Below are 27,276 nucleotides of genomic sequence, written 5' to 3'. Positions count from 1 at the left end.
GCTCGAACCCGCGACCTCTCGCTAAATGACCTCACACCTAATCGTTTATCTATTTCTCCTTTTCTGTTATAACCATGTTTTATTTTTATTTAATTTATCTTGTAAATTGGTTCCTTCATCTTCTTCCTTATCAGCGTCATTAAACTCCTTGGCCCAGCAACACAAGGATCGGCCCAACAGAACATAAGAGATTTCGGCCCACATTAGTTTCTCTTACAATTAATAAAAAAATGGTAGTGGCCTAGGTTCGAACCCAGGAGCTTCTGTCTCCCAAGCACACCCCCAACCAACTACTCTGTTTATGTTTATCTGAATTAATATGTATTCTAAATATATATAACCTTTAACTCTTTTCATCTTCTTCTTCAAAAACTAAACCCAGAACTATTCATCATGATCTTAGTCTAATTATTATTATAATCTGATCACCATCATTTTACTCGTTCCAGTCTTAATCATTATCAATTAATCTATTCATTATCATCGCCCATTGTTGCTGTATCCTTCTTACTGTCACCTCACCAATATCGTTATCGCGTTTTAACAAGTATTTAGAAACAGAAAAGTACAGCAGCAGGAATTACAGTTTGTGTGGTGGGTATAACATGAAAGATCGATCAGTTAAAGAAATAAAAACGAGCTGTGTAACAGTAGGTTGTTGTGGTGAGAGTGGATGACGGTTATGGTTTAGTGTGATGGTGGTCACGGTGGAGTAAGGGTGGCAGTTTGGGGTGGTTTTGATGGTGATATAGGCGTTTAATTCGAACTGAAATAGAAGATACAGCAACAACAATAGTAGGTTACATGGTTTATGGTATTCTTTGTGTTTCTCGAAGAAGAAGGGATGAGAGAGAGAGAGACTAAGGTGGTGATCGTGATGGTTGCTTGGGGTGGTGAAGGTGACGGTTCGAAGTGGGTTGTAGAAAACAAGGAGTGTACACAATGGTTATTTGGGTCTGAGTTTATACCGGAAAATGGTGGTGATCAAAAATAATAGTGGCGATTCTCCGTGGTGATTTCGAAGGTGTTAGTTCTCGGAGGTGATCATAAGATGTTTGAATGAATCAATAGAAGAGAAGGGGTGATCGATGGACTTTTAAAAGGAAACCACAAAGACACCAAGAATATATATAAAGTGATGGAACTATGGTGGTGTTCATATGGGTGACGGTTTGGTTGTGATTTGAGTGCAACAACAAGAAAACAGAAAGATAGTATGAGGTTCATCAAACAATAACTTGGGTTTTGAGTGGTTATCGAACATGATAAAAGTGTTGGGTTTTCGACAATGGTTGAGTTGATGATCAATGGTTTTCTCAGTGATGATTGTTCATTAAGGTAGTAGTGATAGTTTCATGATGGAATTGATGAGGGTTGGATCTAAATCGATTTTCATATATTTGATACAGTGATCGTTGGAGAGAAAAGGATGCGGCAAATGCAAATTTAGAATATATGTGTATGTAAAAGTATGCATATTCATATCTTAATATATAATAATAGATATAGTTCAATGAATGGACAAAAGGAAAACAATGATTTACTTTCATAATTCACGGGTGTATTACTATCACTCTGCCAACAGATTAAAGCGGATATTATATCGTGTCTATTGCTAAACAGTTAGCGTATAAAAGTGTTCCTAAAAATTCCAAATTTTTAGATTAAATATATTTAATTATTTCACTCATTACCTGTTGGAAATCTGATCAAAAAGGTTCAATAATTATTTATTTTATGTTCCAATTTATATGTACGGAGTACTAATATTTAAACTTTAAAAGGTAAAAATATTTTTAACAAATCTAAAATCCTCGTAATCGATTTACCTTTCAACTTTTATTTCAATCCTTCATGAACACGTACAATATTTATATTAAAACTAACAAAACATCAACCGAGTGTTACCGACATTTGCCAATTAAGCTCGTAATCATTCATTTTCCATTTACTCTCTCTCTAAATAACATGAGTTTTAAATAACAAGTTTTATCACATAAATATATATTATAAATTTTTAAACAACTAGGTTTAATATTATATATATATATATATATATATATATATATATATATATATATATATATATATATATATATATATATATATATATATATATATATATATATATATATATATATATATATATATATATATATATATATATTTGTAATAATAGTTTTCATTATATCGCATATTATTTTACATATTTATTTCCAACAATTAACTTACATATTATTTCAATTAATATTTCAAATTATTATATATATATATATATATATATATATATATATATATATATATATATATATATATACATGTATCTATTTACAATTAATTGTTCGTGAATCGTCGAGAACAGTCGAAGGTCAATTAAATATATGAAACGGTTCAAAAATTTTGAGACTCAACCTAATAGACTTTGCTTATCGTGTCAAAGATAATGAATCGTATCGAGAATTTGGTTTAAAATTAGTCGAAATTTTCCGGGTCGTGACAGTACCTACCCGTTAAAGAAATTTCGTCCCCGAAATTTGATAGAGATCATCATGGCTAACACTAAAAATGTTTTCATGATGAATAAGAGTTAATAACTAGAGTTTTATCACCATTTAGTAATAGTGGTAAAACAATTCGATTATGTGAAGCGTGCGAGTGAAGCTGTCACAAAAGAGTGGAAAGTTTCGTCTTAACTTTTGACGTAGTCATGGTGGATTTCTGGAATTCAAGGAATTTAAAGAAAATCCTCGAAATCTATATAAGATTTGATTTGTTAAATTACCAGAAATCACGGAATATAGAACTATGAAGAATATACTTTCTTAATTTGTTCGGAGGTTAAGTAGAATGAAAGAGTTATGTAACATGGCACATGATGATGGTATAGTCTGTGAATCATCACGTCCCATTAGAAACTCCGCATGACTTACTCTAATATAATCACATTGGCCAAGCGTCATTATATTATACTAACACATGCTTCAATTCCCAACACTTCTCCACAATTCATTCATAATTTATATTTAGATTTTACAGAAGTTTCCAATATAATGGAATACAGATAGCACGAAGAGGTATATAATTTCGGACGAGAATATTTATGAAAATATCCTCAGAAATATCGAAGATATTTATGATGATATTTTGGGAATTTCTAAGTTCGAAAATTGATAAGGAAATATTTTCCGCAAGATTTTAACATGGCTTCGGAGCAGGATATTCTCTAAAGATTTCACCGGATCTAGAATTACCTGGATTCTTTGAATATAGGGTTTGGTTCTTGTATTTGTCTTTGGTCTCCTTCATGATTAACTCAATCTGTTTTTCAGTACCAAATTTTCTATTGAGCGTTTCTAACTCACCATTCTTTTATCATCACTTTTGGCCATTAAGAACATTTACTACATGCTGCTTCGTCAGCATTTTCAAAGTTAACGGATCTGGATCATTGGTTATCAAATCGGGGTGTTTTCAGGAGAATTGCGTTTTGAGATGATTAAACGTTGATGTTATTATGGTGGAATATAAAAGGTTCTCCGGTAACAATAAAAGAGCATGTGTATATATCAGGGTTTTGATAAGGTTGTTTTGAAAGGTCGAAGTTATCTTGCTGGAGCTGTGACAAAATTTGCTACTTTGAAAGGGATTACCAAGTTGTTTTGGGTAATAATAACACTACGGAAATAGCACAGCTACGTGTTAAACGTTTACTCAGGTTCCGAGAGTTTTTCAGGTGCATAACTATATGCATAAATCTTTCCTTTCGTAGATGAAATGCGGTTGGTCCATCCTCTCGATATGAGGTGTTTTCAAAAATCATGAAAGATTTGAATATGGATTGGAATCGTCAAGATTCAAATGAGGTTTAAGATGAAATCAAGTGGCAAACTTGAAGAGATGTTTAGTTTCATATGTTATAATCAATATTTTAATTCATTTTTAATTGTCCAATGTTTGTAGTCCACAGTCGATAGTCCGCAGTCGATAGTCCACAGTAACAGTCCAATAATTCATATATAGTTTAATATATAATATACGAATTAATTAATACATGTCGTGACCCGTATACGTCTCAGACTCGATCACAACTCAAAGTATATATATTATTTGAGAATCAACCTCAACCCTGTATAGAGAACTCGATCATTACTGCATATAGAGTGTCTATGGTGATTCCAAATAATATATATAGATGCGTCGATATGATATGTCAAAACCTTGTATACGTGTCCCGATATTTAGAGTGCGTAAAATAAATAACAGAAATTAGATGACGATAAATAAAATTGCGATAATTAAATTGCGATAAATAAACTGCGATAAATAAAATGTAATCAGTTAGCTGGGAACAGTTAGCTAGGAACAGTTAGCGTGGATTCTTAGCAAAATTCTTCTTATAGTTAAATTGTTTGTTTCTAACAAATTTTATTTTGTCCAATGTTTTCTTCATTATGCCACTTATTGAATTTTGATAAGTAAAAATCCAAATATGAAATTGTATGAAAATGGTTGTTCTGCGGTGAACGGATACGTATATCGGTGGATGTAAGTAGGATAGTGAATGACTGTCAACTCAGATTCGAAGAATGTACAGTGTAATTTATTAATGTGAAATTTAAATATTCCTCGGGTATTACCTACCCGTTAAAATATTTTCATCATTAATAGTTTGTACGAAAGAATTTTTCAATTACAATCATTATGAAAATATATATACATATATATTTTCTTCAGATGTAATTATGAATTTAATGAGTCAATATGATATTAAACTCGTTTGATTTTCAGTTTGAGCTAGAATAAATAATCTCTAAAACTTTTAGAAACCACATATTCTTCGCAGAATATTTCTTCAATGAAGTTATAAATTAGTACTTCATTGTTCATTGTTGTTGGTACTCCTTGGTATCTATGGTGCGTATGATGTTGATGTTCGTGTGACAGATTGTGAAGTTGAGATTTGCGATGCGGTTGTTGTTGGTGGTGGTAATGATACTGTTGATGTTGATGATGATGGTACTGGTTATGCTGCTGGTGCTGCTGCTGGTGTTTGTAACCTTTGCACCATATTCTCCAATGCTACTACCCGAGCGCGAAGCTCGTTGACTTCTTCTATTATACCGGGGTGATTTTCGGTTCGGATAAGCGGATAAATATGATCTAGAATTGTGGATAGAATATAATTGTGTCGAAATACTCTAGAAATGAGGCTGAAAATGGTGTTTCGAATAGATTCGTCGGTAAGTGCTCCAGGTTCTTCACCAAGAGGTGAATTTGGTTGATGGAAAGGATCGCCTTCTTCGCGTCTCCATGGATTAAGTCGACTACGAACCCATCAGATGAATTGGGGATGGATGATTGATTGATTCATTCTGGTGATACCGCTTTCAAAGCTTAGGTGAATATCCATGTCGGAATAATTGTCGGAATAACTATCGGAATAGCTATTGAAATCTGAGGGACTCGAACTGGTTGAGGGATTCATCTCGTACGATCAGATGAAGAATTTTCGATAAGAAACAGATTATAGGATGTAGATTAGTACCCTGAAATATATAATTTACATAGGCATATATAATACTAAAATCCCATAAGTTACGGAGGAATCTACGGAAGCTGTCAGGCAAGGTCTACAGTAACAGATATGCTAAGATATGAATTTTTGTCTATACACTATTCATGCAATCATTGCAGTAAGATGTGTCTAGACTAAGAATGACAAGCAGGTAATTTCCTAAGGATGATAAGCAGATGATTTCTGACTAGAAATGATAAGCAAATCTTTTGTCATGCAGACACGGTCGAAGTCCAGACTCACTAATGTATCTTAACAACTATTAGTTAGACACACTAATACAAGACCTGGTTCGCTAAGACCACCGCTCTGATACCACCTGTAACTACAGTGGGGACGCATCCCACTCAGTGCCTTCCCAGCTAACCGCCTGGTGACCACTGAGCGTACCTCAGACACTGATTTTACGGCCCACCTCTCGGCAACGTACAGCCAACCCTAATAGGGACCGCGATGAGTAAGAGCCAATGCTTCGTCACAGGTAACACTGTGAGAACCCCCTCTACGATTAACCCGCTCATAAACGGAATTAAACCAGCTCTGATACCACCTGTAACGACCCGTCCTTATCCACCCGGACGAAGTCATCAACATTTGGTCCCATTACGATGATCGACTCCAAGTAATGTCCTTAAAATGAGCAACTGAACAGCAGAAGACTTAATTCGTACCTGAGAATAAACATGCTTAAAAGTGTCAACCAAAAGGTTGGTGAGTTCATAGGTTTATCATAACAATCATTTTCATATGTTAATAGACCACAAGATTTCATGTATACAAACGTTTTAATAAAACTATTCTAAGTGGTTGAGCACTTGGTAACCATACTTAACATTTAATCAACCTCGCATATTCCCTTTATTATGAAATCTCACTACACCGTACCAAGTGTAGTCACCAAAATGAAGTACTGTGCAACCGTTGAATACTGGTCGTCCAGTCCGGTTGGGGTTGTCAGGCCCGATAGATCTATCAACAGGATTCGCGTTTACAATACCCATGTAAATAGTAGTTACCAAGCTACAGGGAAATATGCCAGTGGTACAACTCAACGTAGAATATATTTTTAAGTACTTGTGTCTATTTTGTAAACATTTATAAAAGCAGCGCATGTATTCTCAGCCCAAAAATATATATTGCAAAAGCAATTAAAAAGGGAGCAAATGAAACTCACCATAATGTATTTTGTAGTAAAAATACATATAACGTCATTTAACAAGTGTAGGATTGACCTCGGATTCACGAACCTATATCATTTATATATATATATATATATATATTAACATATATCACATTTAATCAACTAAGTTTACTTATATTATATACCGTATACTTTATTTGATAAAATAATATTGATAATAGATAGTTGTAATAATTTTATAAAAATAATAATACTAATAATAATAATAATAATAATAATAATAATATATAATAGTAATATTAGTAAAAATATTGAAAATAGTATATAAAAATCTTGTTAAAGATAATATAATAATAAGTTATTTTATTTGTATATTCAAAACAATAATATTGTTAGTAACACCTTATACTAATAATGTTTAATAATAATACTAATTATGATAATAATAATAATAATAATAATAATAATAATAATAATAATAATAATAATAATAATAATAATAATAATAATAATAATAATGATAAAAGTGATGATAATTTTACTAATAAGGTTAATTTTAAATAAAATGATAATTTTAATAATAATAATAATAATACTTATTTTCTTAATAATAATAATAATTATAATAATAATACTTATAATAATAATAAGAATGATAATAATAATAATAATACTAATAATATAAAACTACCTCAAGATTAAGTTTCAAAAATAAGTGTCCTTGACCGGGCTCGAACCCACGACCTCTCGCTAAATGACCTCACACCTAATCGTTTATCTATTTCTCCTTTTCTGTTATAACCATGTTTTATTTTTATTTAATTTATCTTGTAAATCGGTTCTTTCATCTTCTTCCTTATCAGCATCATTAAACTCCTTGGCCCAGCAACACAAGGATCGGCCCAACAGAACATAAGAGATTTCGGCCCACATCAGTTTCTCTTACAATTAATAAAAAAAATGGTAGTGGCCTAGGTTCGAACCCAGGACCTTCTGTCTCCCAAGCACACCCCCAACCAACTACTCTGTCTATGTTTTTCTGAATTAATATGTATTCTAAATATATATAACCTTTAACTCTTTTCATCTTCTTCTTCAAAAACTAAACCCAGAACTATTCATCATGATCTTAGTCTAATTATTATTATAATCTGATCACCATCATTTTACTCGTTCCAGTCTTAATCATTATCAATTAATCTATTCATTATCATCACCCATTGTTGCTGTATCCTTCTTACTGTCACCTCACCAATATCGTTATCGCATTTTAACAAGTATTTAGAAACAGAAAAGTACAGCAGCAGGAATTATAGTTTGTGTGGTGGGTATAACATGAAAGATCGATCAGTTAAAGAAATAAAAACGAGCTGTGTAACAGTAGGTTGTTGTGGTGAGAGTGGATGACGGTTATGGTTTAGTGTGATGGTGGTCACTGTGGAGTAAGGGTGGCAGTTTGGGGTGGTTTTGATGGTGATATAGGCGTTTAATTCGAACAGAAACAGAAGATACAGCAACAACAATAGTAGGTTACATGGTTTGTGGTATTCTTTGTGTTTCTCGAAGAAGAAGGGATGAGAGAGAGAGAGACTAAGGTGGTGATCGTGATGGTTGCTTGGGGTGGTGAAGGTGACGGTTCGAAGTGGGTTGTAGGAAACAAGGAGTGTACACAATGGTTATTTGGGTCTGAGTTTATACCAAAAATGGTGGTGATCGAAAATAATAGTGGCGGTTCTCCGTGGTGATTTCGAAGGTGTTAGTTCTCGGAGGTGATCATAAGATGTTCGAATGAATCAATAGAAGAGAAGGGGTGATCGATGGACTTTTAAAAGGAAACCACAAAGACACCAAGAATATATATAAAGTGATGGAACTATGGTGGTGTTCATATGGGTGACGGTTTGGTTGTGATTTGAGTGCAACAACAAGAAAACAGAAAGATAGTATGAGGTTCATCAAACAATAACTTGGGTTTTGAGTGGTTATCGAACATGATAAAAGTGTTGGGTTTTCGACGATGGTTGAGTTGATGATGAATGGTTTTCTCGGTGATGATTGTTCATTAAGGTAGTGGTGATAGTTTCATGATGGAATTGATGAGGGTTGGATCTAAATCGATTTTCATATATTTGATACAGTGATCGTTGGAGAGAAAAGGATGAGGCAAATGTAAATTTAGAATATGTGTGTATGTAAAAGTATGCATATGCATATCTTAATATATAATAATAGATATAGTTCAATGAATGGACAAAAGGAAAACAATGATTTACTTTCATAATTCATGGGTGTATTACTATCACTCTGCCGACAGATTAAAGCGGATATTATATCGTTTCCATTGCTAAACAGTTAGCGTATAAAAGTGTTCCTAAAAATTCCAAATTTTTAGATTAAATATATTTAATTATTTCACTCATTACCTGTTGGAAATCTGATCAAAAAGGTTCAATAATTATTTATTTTATGTTCCAATTTATATGTACGGAGTACTAATATTTAAACTTTAAAAGGTAAAAATATTTTTAACAAATCTAAAATCCTCGTAATCAATTTACCGTTCAACTTTTATTTCAATCCTTCATGAACACGTACAATATTTATATTAAAACTAACAAAACATCAACCGAGTGTTACCGACATTTGCCAATTAAGCTCGTAATCATTCATTTTCCATTTACTCTCTCTCTAAATAACATCAGTTTTAAATAACAAGTTTTATCACATAAATATATATTATATATTTTTAAACAACTAGGTTTAATATTATATATACCTAGTTGTTAAACAAATTATGATATATATATATATATATATATATATATATATATATATATATATATTTAAATATACATGTATCTATTTACAATTAATTGTTCGTGAATCGTCGAGAACAGTCGAAGGTCAATTAAATATATGAAACAGTTCAAAATTTTTGAGACTCAACCTAACAGACTTTGCTTATCGTGTCAAAGATAATGAATCGTATCGAGAATTTGGCTTAAAATTAGTCGAAATTTTCCGGGTCGTGACATAAAGTCTAGACATGTCTTACTGCCTCTATTGCATAAACAGTGTATAGATAAATTCATATCTTAGCGTATCTGTTATTGTTACCTTTACCTGACAGCTTCCGTAGATTCCTCCGTAACTTATGGGATTTTAGTATTATATATGTATATGTAAATTATGTATTGCAGGGTACTAATCTACATCCTATAATCTATTTCTTATAGAAAATACTTCATCTGATCGTACGAGATGAATCCCTCAACCAGTTTGTGTCCCTCAGATTTCGATAGCTATTCCGATAGTTATTCCGACAGCTATTCCGATATGGATTTCCACTCGAGCTCCGAAAGCAGTGTAACCGGAATGAATCAATCAATTAGCCATCATCTATTCTGGATGAATTGGAGATGGGTTCGTAGTCAACTTAATCAATGGAGACGCGAAGAAGGCGATCCTTTCCACCAACCAAATTACCCTCTTGACGATGAACCTGAAGCACTTACCGGCGAACCTGTTTGAGACACCATTTTCTCTCTCATTTCCAGAGTATCTCATCACAATTATATTTTATCCACAATTCTAAACCTTATTCATCCACTCGTTCTGACCGACAATCATCCCGGAGTAATACAAGAAGTCAGCGAACTTCGTGCTCGAGTAATAGTTTTGGAAAATATGGTGCAAACTTACCAGCTTCAGTAACATCACCGACATCAACATGACCACCATCAATAGCACCCATACCATCAACAACACACACCTCAACATCTCATTCTGTACCTCGAGTATAATCACTGTTCTACGTATCGATCTACATCATTTATCTTCGTTCGACATGGCGATTATGTAATCTCTAATGTTTTAGAGATTATATATTCTTGTTCTAATGATAAATCAAATAAGTTTAATATCATATTAACTCATTAAATCCATGATTACATCTGAAGAAAATATATATGTATACATATTTTTTCATAAAGACTGTAATTAAAAATTCTTTCGTACAAACTGTTAATGATGAAAATATTTTAACGGGTAGGTAATACCCGAGGAATATTTAGATTTCACATTAATAAGTACACTGTACATTCTTTCAAATCTAATTCAACAGTCATTTACTATCCTACTTACATATACCGATATACGAATCCGTTCACCACAGAATAACCATTTTCATTCAATTTCATATTTGGATTTTGATTTATCAGAATCCAACAAGTGGCATAATGAAGAAAAACATTGGACAAAATAAAAATTTGTTAGAAACAAACAAATTAACTATAAGAAATTCTGTTAAGAAACCACGCTAACAAAATCCTTGCTAACTGTTCCTACCTAACTGTTAATTCCTTATTACATTTTATTTATCGCAGTTTATTTATCGCAATTTAATTATCGCAATTTTATTTATCATCATTTAATTTCTGTTATTTACTTTATGCACTTTATTTATCATCATTTAATTTGTTATTTATTTTACGCATTTTAAATATCGGGACACGTATACAAGGTTTTGACATATCATATCGACGGATCTATATATATTATTTGGAATAACCATAGGCACTCTATATGCAGTAATGATCGAGTTCTCTATACAGGGTTGAGGTTGATTCTATAATAATATATATACTTTGAGTTGTGATCGAGTCTGAGACATGTACACGGGTCACGATACGTATTAATTAATTTGAATATTATATATTAAACTATATATGAATTATTGGACTGTTAACTGTGGACTATCAACTGTGGACTAAAAACATTGGACAATTAAAATGAATTAAAATATTGATTATAACATATGAAACTAAACATTCCTTCGATTTTGCCACTTGATTTCATCTTAAACCTCATTTATATCTTGACGATTACAATCTACGTTCAAACCTTTCATGATTCTTGAAAACACCTCAATCGAGAGGATGAACCAACCGCACTTCATTTACGGAAGAAAAGATTGATGCATATAGTTATGCACCTGAAAAACACTCGGAACCTGAGTAAACGTTTAACACGTATCTGTGCTAGCTCCTTTGGCGTTGTTATTACCGAAAATAACTTTACAATCCCTTTCCAAATTAGGCAATTTTGTCACAGCTTCAACAAATCAATTTTGACTTTTCATTCGAATGAACTCTACTATAACTTTGATATATAAGTTTGCCTCTCGTCATCGTTACCGAAGAACCGATTATATCCCACCGCATTTGCAGTAAACTTACTAGCAACTTCATTGATCTTTGACTTTCTGAAAAATCATTATATCCATTAAAACCCTATCATATACTCAACCGCATCTTGTAACAAGAATTGCCATACCAATTATCAGAAATTAGCAATCAGTATTTTGAAATCTCGCATCATGTATACATCAACAGTTATATGTATACATATAACAATTATCTCCTAAAACTACGATCTTCAATTCTGAAATTTTGAAAAGCACCCAGCTTACTAAGCAATACATTGAACTTTGAAAAGGCTGAATGAAGCAACAGAAACTGTAGGCAACCGTAAACGACCTTAATCGTCGGAAGTTTGATGATAAAGAATAGTATGTTGGAAAAGCTCAAAAAAGTTGGAACTGGAAAACAGATTGAGCTAACCACGAAGGAGACCAAGGACAAATACAAGGACCACACCCTATATTCAAAGAATACAGGTAATTCTGGATCCGTTGAAATCTTTAGAGAATATCTTGCTCCGAAGTCATGTTAAAATCTTGCGAAAAATTTTTCTTCATCAACCTTCGAACTTAGAAATTCCAAAATATCATCATAAATATCTTCGATATTTCTGAAGATATTTTCATAAATATTCTCGTCCGAAATTATTTATCTCTTCGTGTTATCTATATTACATCATAAAGGAAACTACTTTAGTTTCTAAATTTCATTAAAAATTCGAGTTTGAATTATGAATGATTTTGAAGTAGTGTTGGAAATTGATGCATGAGTTAGTATAATATAATGATACTTGATCAACGTGATTATATTACAGTAAGTTATGCTGAGTTTCTATTGGAACGTGATGATTCACAGATCATAACGTCGTCATGTGCCATGTTACACGACTCTTACATTCTATCTAACTTATAAACATATCAAGAACATATTTCTTAATAGTTCTATCTTTTACCGTAAATTCTGATAATTTAACCAATCAAGATCGTGCTATTATGTCCCTTTCTACTTAGAACATTAAGATTATTCGAAACTCCATACCTATGAATTCTGGACCATTACTTGCGAAAAGAAAACAAAAGCATGAAGCTCCGAAATAGAGAGGGGGTATAAATCGTAGCAAATAAGAGAGAGTATTAACTGAGGATGACAATGATTATAGGAGACAGAAGCAGGGACATCGAAATATAAGGGAAGATATAAAACCCAACAACAATGCAGAAACTACAAACCGTGGATATTAATACGAATACCAATATAAAGACACGGTATAATTAAGAATAATATCACCCAAGGTAATAGTAGAAGTAAACAAATTTTTCTGGTGGAAGATTGAAAAGAAGAATGACAGAAATGATAATTAGGAAAATAACAAGGATTAGAACGCGATTAAGCATTTTCATAATCTTTTGGATGTATGAACTAAGAAAGAAAGTATAGGAATGGTGAGAATAATGGAACGAAAGAGCTTAATTTTTAATGGAAATATCAGACAGAGTAATCGAGGCAGATCACCGTAATTAATTATAGAGACCTTAACTTCCTTACTCACCGAAGAATCAAACCTTATTCAGATTTCAAAGATTTCTTTAAATCCCTTGAATTCCGGAATTCAACCAAGACAATATCAAAAGTCAAGATGCACCTTATTTTTCTAAATTCAACCATGACTATTCAAAAGTTATGATGAAACATGTCTTTCTCATTTCACTATTTAGTGATAGCTTCACTCGTACTCTTCGAGTAATCGAATTATTTTATCCATATTACTCTATGGTAATAAAGCTCTATCTATCAACTCATATTCGTCATGAAAACATTGTTATTGTTAGCCATGACGACCTCACTCAAATTTCGGGACGAAATTTCTTTAACGGGTAGGTACTGTGACAACCCGGAGATTTCCGACCAAATTTAAACTTAATCCTTATATGTTTTGACACGATAAGCAAAGTCTGTAATGATGAGTCTCAAAAAGTTTGAACTGTTTCATATATTTCATTTAACCTGTAACTATTCCCGATGATTCATGAACATTTATGTGTATATAGATATGGTATAATGAATTGGTAATGTATTATAGGTAATTACAAGTTAATTCTAGTTATTATATTATTATTATATACATTATTAATTAATCTCAGTATCATTAAATATTATTAAATATTATAATATAAAAATTATACATTTGATTTGTTATGTTATGTTATTGTTATTGTTACTATTATTACTATAATTATCAATGTTAATATCATTATTATTATTATTATTATTATTATTATTATTATTACTAATAATAAAATTATAATTTTAGTTATTATGATTAATATTAGTATTATTATTAAATGTTATCATCACAATTATTATTAAAGGTCATTGTTATTATTATTATTATTGTAAAAATAATACAATTTATTAATATTACCATTATAAACATTAATATAACTACTAGTATCATTATTCTAAATATTTTATTATTTTATAATTATTAATAATAATTTTGCATTATTATGTATTTATTAATTAATATTATATATAAAATTAAACTAAATAAATAAACGAATTCTATATATTAATATGTTACATGTATCAATCAACCTTACAGATATTTAACTACTAATGGATACAGTTTTTAAATTGAATACATACATATATATATATATATATATATATATATATATATATATATATATATATATATATATATAAGTATTTATACATGTATATCCGTATTTATATATATAAGTATTTATACATGTATATCCGTATTTTGTATATATATATATATATATATATATATATATATATATATATATATATATTCAGTCATATTTATATATTTGTAATTATATATATATATATATATATATATATATATATATATATATATATATATATATATATATATATATATATATATATATATATATAATTACAAATATATAAATATGACTGAATATATATGTATTAACACCAAAATTCATGTATTCTGTTTTCAATCATTTTCCAACTGTATCCTAATTTGTTTTCTGTCTATCAGCTAGTACAAATCGATTCCAAATATTCCTATAACAAACAAATGCAGTTAGAATCGATCATACTTTTCATTTTATTAATTCTGACACAATATTTTGTGTCGAGCAAATCAGGCTACAAAACAAACGATAATGGAGTCACATTAGCTGTAATTATGTTTATTAACATTTATATGTTACTCTGCAAATACAACACATGTTAAAAACACACACTACAAACCTCTTAATCGATCACCATAACAATCACTTTCACAATAAATTCTTCCATTACATAAACACAAATCGATCCTACACTATTTGAGATAAACCAAACGATATCTCAACCTCATTACTAAACACACACATACATGATCATAAAACTCACTTAATTTTCATGAAACTCACCTTTGAACCCAACCTTCTATCACCTTGAGACACCATCACCAAAACCAAATGCTTCTTCTTCTTCATGCTTCTATATTTTTGTGTCATCCGTCTCCTGCAGCTGCTAACTTTTCGATTCAAAAGAAAGACCAATACCCAGCTAAAACTCAAACCAAATAATCTCGCACCACTAAACTCACTTTGATTTGATTACTATTCGAAGCTTCATCAAACCGCAATCGTCTCCTATTTTTCCTTAACCATGATCAAATCACCACTTGAGATCTTACATCCACCACCTTCACCTTAGTAATAAACCGCCACCCTTTTGTATTTTTTTTTATCCTCGTTGTTAAACATAGATAGTGTGGATTGGAAGATAATAAAAAAATCGACTATGTTAATGAAGGTGTCAAGTATATAAGGATTAATGGAAGTAAAGTTGATGATTAAGAATGATTGAGAGTCATTGTTTCTCCTTTTCCTTTTCTAATCGAATCCCATGCAGCATAACACCTTTCCAGCTGTTTTTTTTATTTATTCATCGATACCTACATTAAACCTACTACACACCCCACTTCAATCATCCAAACATGTGCAACTTGCGATTAAATAATCGGCAACCATATTCCTGTTATTTTTTTTTAAATAAATCGAACACCCTAAATTTGATCCATAAATCCTATTCTGTTGGGCCACCTTTCTTGATGTTAGGCCGGAGTATTTTTTTTTCTTTTTCTTTTGTGTGGGGCTTGTTAAACTAATGTAAGCCGAGATCCAAATAACTCTATTGGAAGATTGCTCGAAAATTCTGTCTCCTTTTGTTCTGTTAATTCACGAGCAAGAAACAAACACATTTCTTAAACGAACGATATTGATTAGGGAATAAGTGATGATATATGGCAAAAGAGATGATGATTCGAAGACATTGATGATGTTGATCATGATGTGAATGACGATGATGACGTAATAAGGAAGATGAGGATTATGATTATATTATGATGATGACGGGTGTATGATGATTATTCGAGTATGATTCTATTTTAACGAATGAAGATGAACCAATGATGATGTTACTTGTGATTTGATTTTCGGTTATGATGAAGAAGAAGAATCAGACACAGATTTATGGGTTAAATAGTTTTAAGCATAGATAATCTCATAAATAGATCTTGCAGCTCAATGGTATGGGAGTGTGAGGGGTAAGCGTGAGGTCGCTTGTTCGAACCCGGGGGCGAGCAGTTTTTTTTTTTAAAAAGCCTTATAAGGTAGCTTTTATTATTATTATTACTTTATTTATTATTATTATTATTATTATTATTATTATTATTATTATTATTATTATTATTATTATTATTATTATTACTAAGGTTATTAAAATCATTATTTTCAACATTTCAACATAACTATTATTATTATTATTATTAAATGATAGTATTAGTATTATTGTTAAAATTATTATCTTCATTAAAATTAGTGTTGTCATTACTATTATTATTATTATTATTATTATTATTATTATTATTATTATTATTATTATTATCATTTTTTTTTTCTAGAATCATTATTATTGTTATTATTTTTATAACAAATTATTAATTTTTGATATTATACCAATATATATATATATATATATATATATATATATATATATATATATATATATATATATATATATATATATTTTAAAATAACTATATGTATAAATATTGATAATTTTACAAAATAACTATATATAAAATAAAGCTAAAGATATAAAGTATAAATAAAGTATATATATATATATATATATACATATATATATATATATATACATATATATATATATATATATATACATATATATATATATACATATATATATATATATACATATATATATATATATATATATATATATATATATATATATATATATATATATATATATATATATATATATAGAAGTAATTATGTGATTATATGTGTTAATATACATACTTGACATAGGTTCGTGAATCCAAGGCCAACCCTGCATTGTTCAATATCGTCATATGTATTTTTACTACAAAATACAATATGGTGAGTTTTATTACTCCCTTTTTAAATGCTTTTGCAATATATATTTTTGGGACTGAGAATACATGCGCTGCTTTTATAACTGTTTTTTGAAATAGACACAAGTAATAGAAACTACATTATATGGTTGAATGATCGAAGCCGAATATGCCCCTTTTTTCTTGCTAACCTAAGAATTAGTAAACCGATCTACTAATTGACACGAATCCTAAAGATAGATCTATCAGGTATGAAAGAAATATTCCGCTATGCATTTGCTCATTTTAGAGATATTACTTGGAGTCATTCATGACATATTTCAAAAGACATTGCATTCGAGTCATTGAGTTCATCAAGATTATTATTAAGTCAATTATAGTTAGATATATTATGAAATGGTATGCATGCCGTCAACTTTCGATGTAATGAAAGATTGTCTTTTCAAAAACGAATGCAATGTTTGTAAAATGTATCATATAGAGGTCAAGTACCTCGCGATGTAATCAATTGTAATGTATTCGTCTGGATGGATTAGGACGAGTCTTTACAGCGTCTAAGAATCTGAACAGCGCCCAAGAATCTGGATGGCGTCCAGATTAGTGCACAGACCTGTTTTGCTGAAAACACACAAGTGCACGAACTAAACTTCAAACAATCACATTTTATGATCCGCAAACAATCAAAACATGTATCTTATATCATCGGAAATGTATTTTGACGAGGAACGCAACTAAGCACATTTCATCAATCAATTTAACATTTACATCAACCAAAATAGCATTAAATGCTCACCATTTATTACATTCAAGTCCATTAAATGCGTTTCATGATTCGAGCAACCAATTTACATGTATGGTATGTCGTTTCGAAGGTAATTAAACACACATTGCAACTAAATACTTATTAACAACATTTCATAGCATTTAATGCATCAAAGTTCATAATCAAGCCTATCAAACCCTAACCCAAATCACCAAAACAATAATCATATTAATGAAGTTTCCTTAATCAACCTACACATCAAAATGAAGCTAGTGACGCTAGTAACACATTTAATACATGAACTTTTAACATTTAAGCAACCAAATCACAAAATCAACACACCAACTTTCAAGTTCATGCTAGTTACTTAAAATAACAAGATCGAGCATACAAATTATATATTCATGTTAGACTTGAGCCATATACACTAATTAATACTTTTATATGTCAAAATTATCAAGAACACAAAATCTAATGTTTTTAGAAAGCTACCCAAACTTAATGAAATCGGTATGGAATCGAAGAGGAAGATGCAAGGATTCCAAATATGTAATTTGTTTGAATTGATGCTTGCTAGATCTTGAATAGATGATGAATCTTGTTGAGTGAGCTGAGAGAAAATGGAAGTATCAAAAGTTAGAAAGGGAGGTGAATGGATGAGTGGAGGAGAAGGGTTTGACTAGTTGACCTAGTCAAACCTTCTGTCCTTTGGCAAGTTTAGTCCCTCAAGTTTCAAAGCGGGTGCGTGAATTACCTAAACGAGATAATTTAAAACGCGTTTTAACAGAAGATGTTATAATCATATAACGGACTTTAAATAATTAAACGGAAGGTAAACGGAAAAAGGTGGGATGTTACATTACCTACTCCTTAAAAGAAATTTCGTCCCGAAATTTAAGTAGGCGTAGTAGTCGTTGTTTCTTCCTCGACATCTTGCGTTTCCGAATCCACGAATAAATGTGGGTATTTCCTTTGCATTTGATCTTGCCTTTCCCAAGTAAACTCGGGTCCCCTTTTGGCGTTCCAACGGACCTTGACAATTAGAATTCGGCTTTGTTTTAGCATTTTGACGGAGGTGTCCACAATTTCAACTGGTTCCTCCACAAAATGAAGTTTGTCATCAATAGTAAGTTCCTCGAGAGGGATGATGAGTTTGGGTTCAACAAAACACTTCTTCAAGTTTGATACATGGAAATTAGGATGAACGGAGCTCAGTTGAGGTGGAAGATCTAAACAATAAGCAACGGTTCCAACACGCTCCAAGATTTCGAAAAGACCAATATACCGCGGATGTAGCTTTCCGTGTTTCCCGAAATGGATTACACCTTTCCAAGGTGCGACTTTTAATATTACGCGATCACCGACTTGAAATTCGAGGTCGTTGCGTCTTTTATTGGTATAGCTCTTTTGACGACTACGGGCCGTACGGAGCCTATCTTGGATTTGAACGATCTTCTCGGTTGTTTCATGAATGAGTTCGGGTCCGGTGATTTGTGTGTCGCCTACTTCGGCCCAACAAAGAGGAGAACGACATTTTCGGCCATACAAATCTTCAAAAGGTGCGGCGTTGATACGCGTGTGGTAACTATTATTGTAGGAGAATTCGGCGAGAGGCAAGTGCTTATCCCAAGCTTTTCAAAGTCGATAACACAAGCTCGTAGCATGTCTTCCAAAGTTTGAATTGTGCGCTCGCTTTGTCCGCCAGTTTGTGGATGGTATGCGGTGCTCATGTCTAAACGCGTTCTCAACGCTTCTTGTAAAGTACACCAAAATCTAGAAACAAAACGGCCATCTCGGTCAGAAATAATCGATAAAGGCACACCGTGATGGGCTACGATCTCTTTAATGTAAAGTTGTGCAAGTTTTTCCATGTTGTCGGTTTCCTTCATAGCTAGGAAGTGTGCGGACTTGGTGAGACGGTCAACAATAACCCAAATAGTATCATAACCGCGCACCGTCTTTGGTAGTTTGGTGATAAAATCCATCGTTATCCTTTCCTACTTCCATTGCGAGATTTTGGGTTGTTGAAGTAGTCCGGACGGTCTTTGATGTTCGGCTTTGACTTTGGAGCAAGTTAGACACTTTCCAACATAAGTAGCAACGTCCCTTTTAATGTTCGGCCACCAATATTGTTCTTTGAGGTTGTGGTACATTTTATTGGCACCAGGGTGAATCGAATATCTTGACTTATGGGCTTTGTCTAAAATAAGGTTTCGCAAGTCTCCATAACTAGGCACCCAAATTCTTCCGGCGAAATATTGGAGTCCGGTCTCCTTAACTTCGAATCGAGAGGTGAAGACATTCAATTGTTCGAGAGAGATGTTTTCATCCTTGAGAGCCTCATCTTGGGCTACCCGAATTTGACTATTGAGGTTGGTGTGAATGGTGATGTTTAGAGCTCGGACACGAAGAGGCACCACTCTTTCCTTTCGACTTAAGGCATCGGCTACTACGTTTGCCTTTCTGGGATGGTAACGAAGCTCACAATCGTAATCATTTAAGGTTTCAATCCACCGTCGTTGTCTCATGTTTACTTGCTTTTGGTCGAAGATGTGTTTGAGGCTTTTGTGATCCGTGAAGATGGTACTCTTGGTTCCATAAAGATAATGTCTCCACATTTTAAGTGCAAAGACAACAGCTCTGAGTTCGAGATCATGTCGTGTAGTTCTGTTCATGAATTTTTAGTTGTCAAGAGACATAAGCAATGACTTTCTTTCGTTGCATCAATACACACCATGTTTCGAGGCATCGCAATATACAACAAAATCATCATTGCCTTCGGGAAGTGACAAGATAGGAGCAGTGGTTAGCTTTGTCTTCAAGACTTGAAACACAGATTCTTCCTCGGTCGCCCAAATGAGTTTCTTTCCTTTGTGAGTTAACTCGGTTAGAGGACGTGCAACCAAAGAGAAGTTTTTGATGAATCTACGATAGTACCCGGCGAGACCCAAGAATTGACGAATGTAAGTAGGAGTAGTAGGAGTCTCCCATTTTCTAATGGCTTCAATCTTTGCAGGATCAACCTTAATACCTTGGTCGCTTACGATATGACCGAGAAATTGAACTTCCTTCAACCAAAATTCACACTTGGAGAATTTGGCATAGAGTTGTTCTTGTCTCAAGAGTTCGAGCACGAGTCGAAGGTGTTGTTCGTGTTCTTCTTTGCTTTTAGAATAGACCAAGATGTCATCGATGAACACAATAACGAATTTATCGAGATACGGTTTGCACACGCGGTTCATGAGGTCCATGAACACCGCCGGTGCGTTAGTGAGACCAAATGGCATTACAAGAAATTCATAACTACCATAACGAGTCCGGAAAGCGGTTTTGGAGATATCTTCCCCCTTAACCCTTAATTGATGATAACCAGAGCGGAGATCGATTTGCTAGGGTGTGTAGAACGATCTAGGGAACAACTTTGATCTTCAATCCTTGATCTAATTTTGAGTGGTGATGGTGGTTGTGGGCTGATGGTGGCCGACGGCTTCCTAGGGGGGAGGGAGAGAGCAAAATCGACTAGCTCAAGAAAATAATGAGGGTTTGTGATCTAATTTTCTATTTATAGTCTATATTAGGGCCTAATTAAACTAGCAATTGATCTTTTAGCCCAAGTTAAGTATATTAAGGAAGGGGGAGGGGGTGTTCGGTCGTGGGGCTCTATAAGGGGTGTTCTGGGCTCGTTTTGCTTAATTACTCGTACGGGCGTGGTCCGTTTCGAATGCCGTTAACCGTACTGGGTCTCTGGAACGTTAACTAGTTGTTGAAACGAAATCACCGGGTTTAATTCATTAAGTAAATAATAAATTAAATAAGTTTTTCCTAAAGTTAATAATTATTAAAAATAATTATTTTATCGTTTAACTGAGTTCCGTTAACTGAAAAGTTTCCTAGGCAATTAACTTAATCATAATGTTTTCTAGTTATTTCGCTATCCAAAACAAGTTCATAAATTAATACAACACATTAATTCAAGTAATCCACTAGGATCAAGTATGCATTTAATTCCATTATACACACAAAGTCTACGTAAACACCGTTAAATATTTAATGGACAAGTAACGATAGTAAACAGAAAAAGTCGAGTTATTACATTACCCACCAGTTATGAAAAATTCCGTCCCGAAATTTTAGTGTACGTCCGCCGTAGCCCGTAGTCGTCTCCTCGGGAAACTGTTGCGGATACTTTTGCCTCATCTGATCTTCACGCTCCCACGTATATTCTGGTCCTCTACGGGTGTTCCCTCTAACTTTAACTAACGGGATTCTGCTTTGCTTTAGCTGTTTGACTTTATGGTCCATGATCTCAATAGGCTCTTCAACGAAATTAAGCTTAGGATCAACTTGTACCTCTTCCAAAGGAATTATCAAACTTTCATCTGATAAGCATTTCTTCAAATTAGAAACATGGAAAGTGTCATGTATCTCACTGAGTTCTTGTGGTAGTTTCAGCCTGTACGCTGCCGGTCCAATTCTCTCGGTAATCTCAAATGGTCCAATATATCTCGGACTTAGCTTGCCACTTTTACCAAAATGCACTCCACTCTTCCAGGGTGATACTTTGAGCATAACCTTGTTTCCAACCTGAAATTCTAAATCTCACCTTCTTACGTCGGTGTAACTCTTTTGACGACTTCGAGCTGTTTTCAGTCTCTCTTGTATCTGCATGATCTTCTCAGTTGTTTCATGTATGATCTCAGGACCAGTCAATTGACTATCTCCTTACTCATTCCAACATACGGGTGATCTGCACTTTCTGCCATACAGTGATTCAAAAGGCGCTGCCTTTATACTAGCGTGATAACTATTGTTATAGGAGAACTCTGAGTAACGGTAGATGTCTATCCCATCCAATTCCAAAATCAATAACACATGCCCTCAACATGTCTTCTAGTGTTTGTGATGAAACATGACTAGGAACTTCGAAATCAACAGGTTTAATTCACACAAAGGCGGAATTAGTGAATCAAACCAATCTAGTGAATATTGTGCTTTTTGGGATTAATTTAGTCAAACCACAAGAATGGATTGTGTGATTAGATTAACACCTAGAGCTATTATTCACCTCTTGAGTGATTTGGGTTGAGAGAGAATCGGATACAACTACCAGATCTGAGTGATGTGTGTGTAATGAGAGGCTTAACCTAAAATGAAGAACATAACACTTAAATACCCCTGATGTTGAGTCAACTGCGTGTAAGACCCAAATATTTCATAGTACATATGTTTGAATAAGTGATTCAAGTTGTGGGGTTTACGTTGTATATAATTAAAAGGCAAAAGAAGCTGAACTGGGCAGTTGGCGCGCCGCGCCATTACGTGCTGACAGATTCCTTTTTCTTTTTAAATTAGATATTTTAAGGGCATTTTGGTAAAACCACTTAAGGTTCGACTTTAAGGCTTGGATCAGTTGTTTGGAGTGTCATTTACTCCATATTCACCCACCTTATCATCTTCCAATCAATTCTAGAGAGAGAGTTAGATTCTAGAGTGAGAGAGCTCAAATTAAGGAAGAAGAAACTCGAATCGGGTCAAAGTGCAAGCACTAAATTTGTTCATCTCCTCATTTACTACGTTTTGATAGTTGTGGTAAGCTCTAAACCTGATTTCCTTGTTTTAATTGTTTAAGAGTTAGGGTTTGTGTAGGTAATGAACAATAAGACCCATTTGTTAGTGAATTTGGGTGTTTTGGGTGAATTTGGGTCATGTAGACCCAAAGATGATTAACTAGGGTTTTCAAAGTAGTAAACTATGTTTATGAGCCTAAATTGGTTAGTTAAAGTACTAGCACACTTATATATATGTAAATGGGTGTTAAGTGGGTTAGTGGATGACCCGAAATGGGTGTATTGACTTTTAAGTGGTCAAATGGGTCATAATGGACCTAAGATAGTTAGTGTATGTTTAAGATGCATAGACCTTGTGTTGAAAAGTGTTTTAAGACCTAATTTGGCAAATGTTAGGGTTTTGGTTATGATTGACCCAAATATTAGTGTTAAGGGTGCAAATGGGTCAAGATTATACCATGGGTCAAAATGACTATAGAATGGAGTTTGAGTTGGTTGACCAACTTGAGTTTGTGATTGATATTATGTATAATGTAATAGGTACGTTACATTGAAGATTTCCGAGCTTGTCTATCTCTCATCAAGACTTTGAGGTGAGTGGAAAATCTATATATGTATGTATATGATTTACGTGCCATATTAATGGTGTCACATAGCCGTTTTGTGACTGTAGTTGTGAGACATAGCCGTTTTGTCCACGTTTTATATTTATGCACATAGCCGTGTTTGTGCATATAGTGGCGAGTAATAGCCGTGTTTTACTCCCACATTATTATCTGAGTTATAGTGCACATAGCCGTGTTTGTGTACATGATTGTGAGTAATAGCCGTGTTTTACTCACACGTTGATCAAGTGATGCCATAGCCATTTTTGGGAACACTTGGGGGTGATGCCATAGCCATTTTTGGAACACCTCGGGGGTTAGCATACCATAGCCGTTTTTGGGAGCTAACGGTTGTTACGAACATCGATGACTTATTTCGCGAAGTCATTCCCTTGCGAAGATATTGGTTAACCATGGTTTATAGTTGTTGACGTTAGCATTAAATTATTATTATGAATATTATGCTATTGATGTTGCTAATTGTACGATTTGATGGTACTAGCTTGTTTATTGAGGCGTTATGCGTTTGTATGCGTTATATGATATCGTGGATGCGAGTAGGTAAGTCATATATGCATGTATATATTTATTCTACTCACTAAGCGTTAGCTTACCCTCTCGTTGTTTACCATTTTATAGGTTCCGGCGTGGATAAGGGTAAGGGCATACGGTTGGATTAGAGATCCCGCTTGTTAAGGGACGCCTCTTGGATGTGTTAGCTTTTGGAGTTTGACCATGACTTGGGTAGTTTAATCCCAAACACCATGCTCATCGTGTCGTTTGATACTTAAACTTTTTGGTGGTCGAAACTCACGTTATGTATTAAACTCGTAAAACGGCCAAAGTGGGCCCCGCTTTGTAAAACTTATTTTATGTGTGAATTGTGCTAGTTTTACATGTTTGAATATGTTGTTAAAAGCGTATCGTCTAATTATGTCGGGAAGTGGCCGATCTTTTTCGCATTTCATGACTTTTGGGACAGACCAGTTTGGCGTGCCGCGCCATATGCTGTCCCAGCAAAAAAAAAAAAAATTATTTTGAGATTTTAACGCGGGTCGTTCGTGGTTTGGTTTGGGTTGTTACAACTGGTATCAGAGCATGGTCTAAGGGATTTAGGCGACTTGAGATAGGTGCCTAGACTTAGACTTTATTGTGTGTACTCTTTATGCGGGACTTGTAGGACTTTGGGGTCTAATCGGGAATTGTTAGTACTTTGGTTTATGTGAACTAACCTTGTGCTAATGGTTTTTTGTTGTGTTTAGAAATTATCAAGCGAGATGGATGTGGTACTAGCAAGTTAATGCGACGTGCTCGCGTAACAATGATTAGCTACCGTTGTTACGGGTGCAAATCGTGTCAAACAAGTAATGTACGACGATTGTCGAGCAAGATGGAGTAGTGTGGTGTATATGTATATACATATGTGTTAAGTCCTTTCGTTTCGTTGTTTAAATCTTTTCCGTTTCATAGAATGAAGATGAGAAATAGACACGACACCAATGACGGAAGTACGAGTGAGGACGTTGAGTTCACGGCCAAAGTTGAGGCCATCTTTAACAAAATGTTTCTAGATACGATGGACGAGCAATTAGTCAATGTAGTCAAGGAGCAAGTGAAGGTCGTTCTTCAAGAGGATAATGTGGGGAGACGGGACTTCTTCTACAAGAATTTCAAGGACTCTCAACCTCCCACCTTTGATAGTAAACGGGACCCACTTAAGAGTGCCCGTTGGATCTCCGACATGGAGGGGGCTTTTCGTACGTGTGAATGCCCTCTTGATAAAAAGACGAGATATGGTTGTAGCATGTTAAGAGGTGATGCTAAATTGTGGTGGGACGCGAAGATCCGTCTTTATGGCGAAGAACAATGCATGGAGTTCACATGGGATGAATTCAAGGCGGAGTTTTTTATGAATACCGAACTTCGGCTAATCTTACAAGGCTTAAGGATGAACTACGTTCGTTGTGGCAAGGGTCGATGGATTTGAACACTCTCAAATCCGTGTTTTTGTCCAAGACCCAATTTTGCCCGGAGTATGTCGGGAATGATAAAATGTTGAAAGAAGATTTCTATCGAATCTTGAATGATAACTATCAAGAGAAAATTAGTGTGAACGTGGTGAAGAGCTTTGATGAATTGTTCAATATGGCAAAGGGTTTTGAAGCGCTTGTGTTGAGAAAGAGTAGTTTTACTTTTGGAAAGAGGAAGTTCGAGAATTCGAGTCAATCGAGCTTTTCCCACAAAAAGAACAAGAAGGGGTCCGAAAGCGTCGGAAGTGTGAAGAAGGGTGGTTCAAATACTTTTACGCCTACTTGTTATAGTTGTGGGAAGTCGGGTCATTACGCCCGTGATTGTTTGACCAAGTCGGTCACGTGTTTTAATTGTGGGAAGGAGGGGCACAAGAGGCCAGAATATCCCGATTTGAATAATGATCATGTCAAGAAGTTAGAAAAGGCTGCGGGTACGGCTAGGGGTCACAACTATTTGATGATCAATGATGAAGCCAAACAATCGAACGAAGTTGTCTCAGGTACTTTCATGGTTAATTCTAATCCGGCAAGGATTCTCTTCGATAGTGGTGCAAATTTGTCGTTTGTGTCTCCTAAATTTGTGCCTAAACTTAATAGACTGTTAGCTAAGTTAATTCGTCCGGTAGAAGTCAAAATAGCTGACGGCAAGACAGTGCTAGTGGTCGATGTGTGCAAAAATTGTGATGTTGTGTTTGGTGCCGAAAACTTTAAGATAGATCTCATTCCAATGACTTTGGGCGATTTTGATATTGTTATGGGTATAGATTGGCTCGATCATAATAGAGCCGATATTGCATGCCATGAAAAATTTATTCGTGTGAAGACCCCAAGTGGGGGAGAGTTAATTATTCACGGTGATAAGCGTAGAAGACTTGTGCCGATATGCACTTTTGCACGGGCACGTCGTCTCCTCGATAGTGGTGGCATGGCTTTTCTTGCCCATGTTGTTGATACTCGTGATGA

General features: G+C 33.7%; 1 protein-coding gene across 1 annotated transcript in view; it reads right to left on the bottom strand.

Moving 5' to 3' along the window:
• Positions 1-22,680, bottom strand: part of LOC139870883 (uncharacterized) — a 43,043-nt gene extending 20,363 nt beyond the window's left edge. Inside the window, exon 1 of the mRNA XM_071858647.1 lies at positions 22,363-22,680. Coding sequence (XP_071714748.1) covers positions 22,363-22,680 — 318 coding nt within the window. The remainder of the gene's footprint in view (positions 1-22,362) is intronic.
• Positions 22,681-27,276: the final 4,596 nt, after the last annotated feature.

The sequence above is a fragment of the Rutidosis leptorrhynchoides genome, chromosome 10 (assembly GCF_046630445.1).
Source record: "Rutidosis leptorrhynchoides isolate AG116_Rl617_1_P2 chromosome 10, CSIRO_AGI_Rlap_v1, whole genome shotgun sequence".
Taxonomy (NCBI): Eukaryota; Viridiplantae; Streptophyta; class Magnoliopsida; order Asterales; family Asteraceae; genus Rutidosis; species Rutidosis leptorrhynchoides.
The sequence above is the reverse complement of the archived record's forward strand: the minus strand, read 5'-3'. Positions and strand labels throughout refer to the sequence as shown.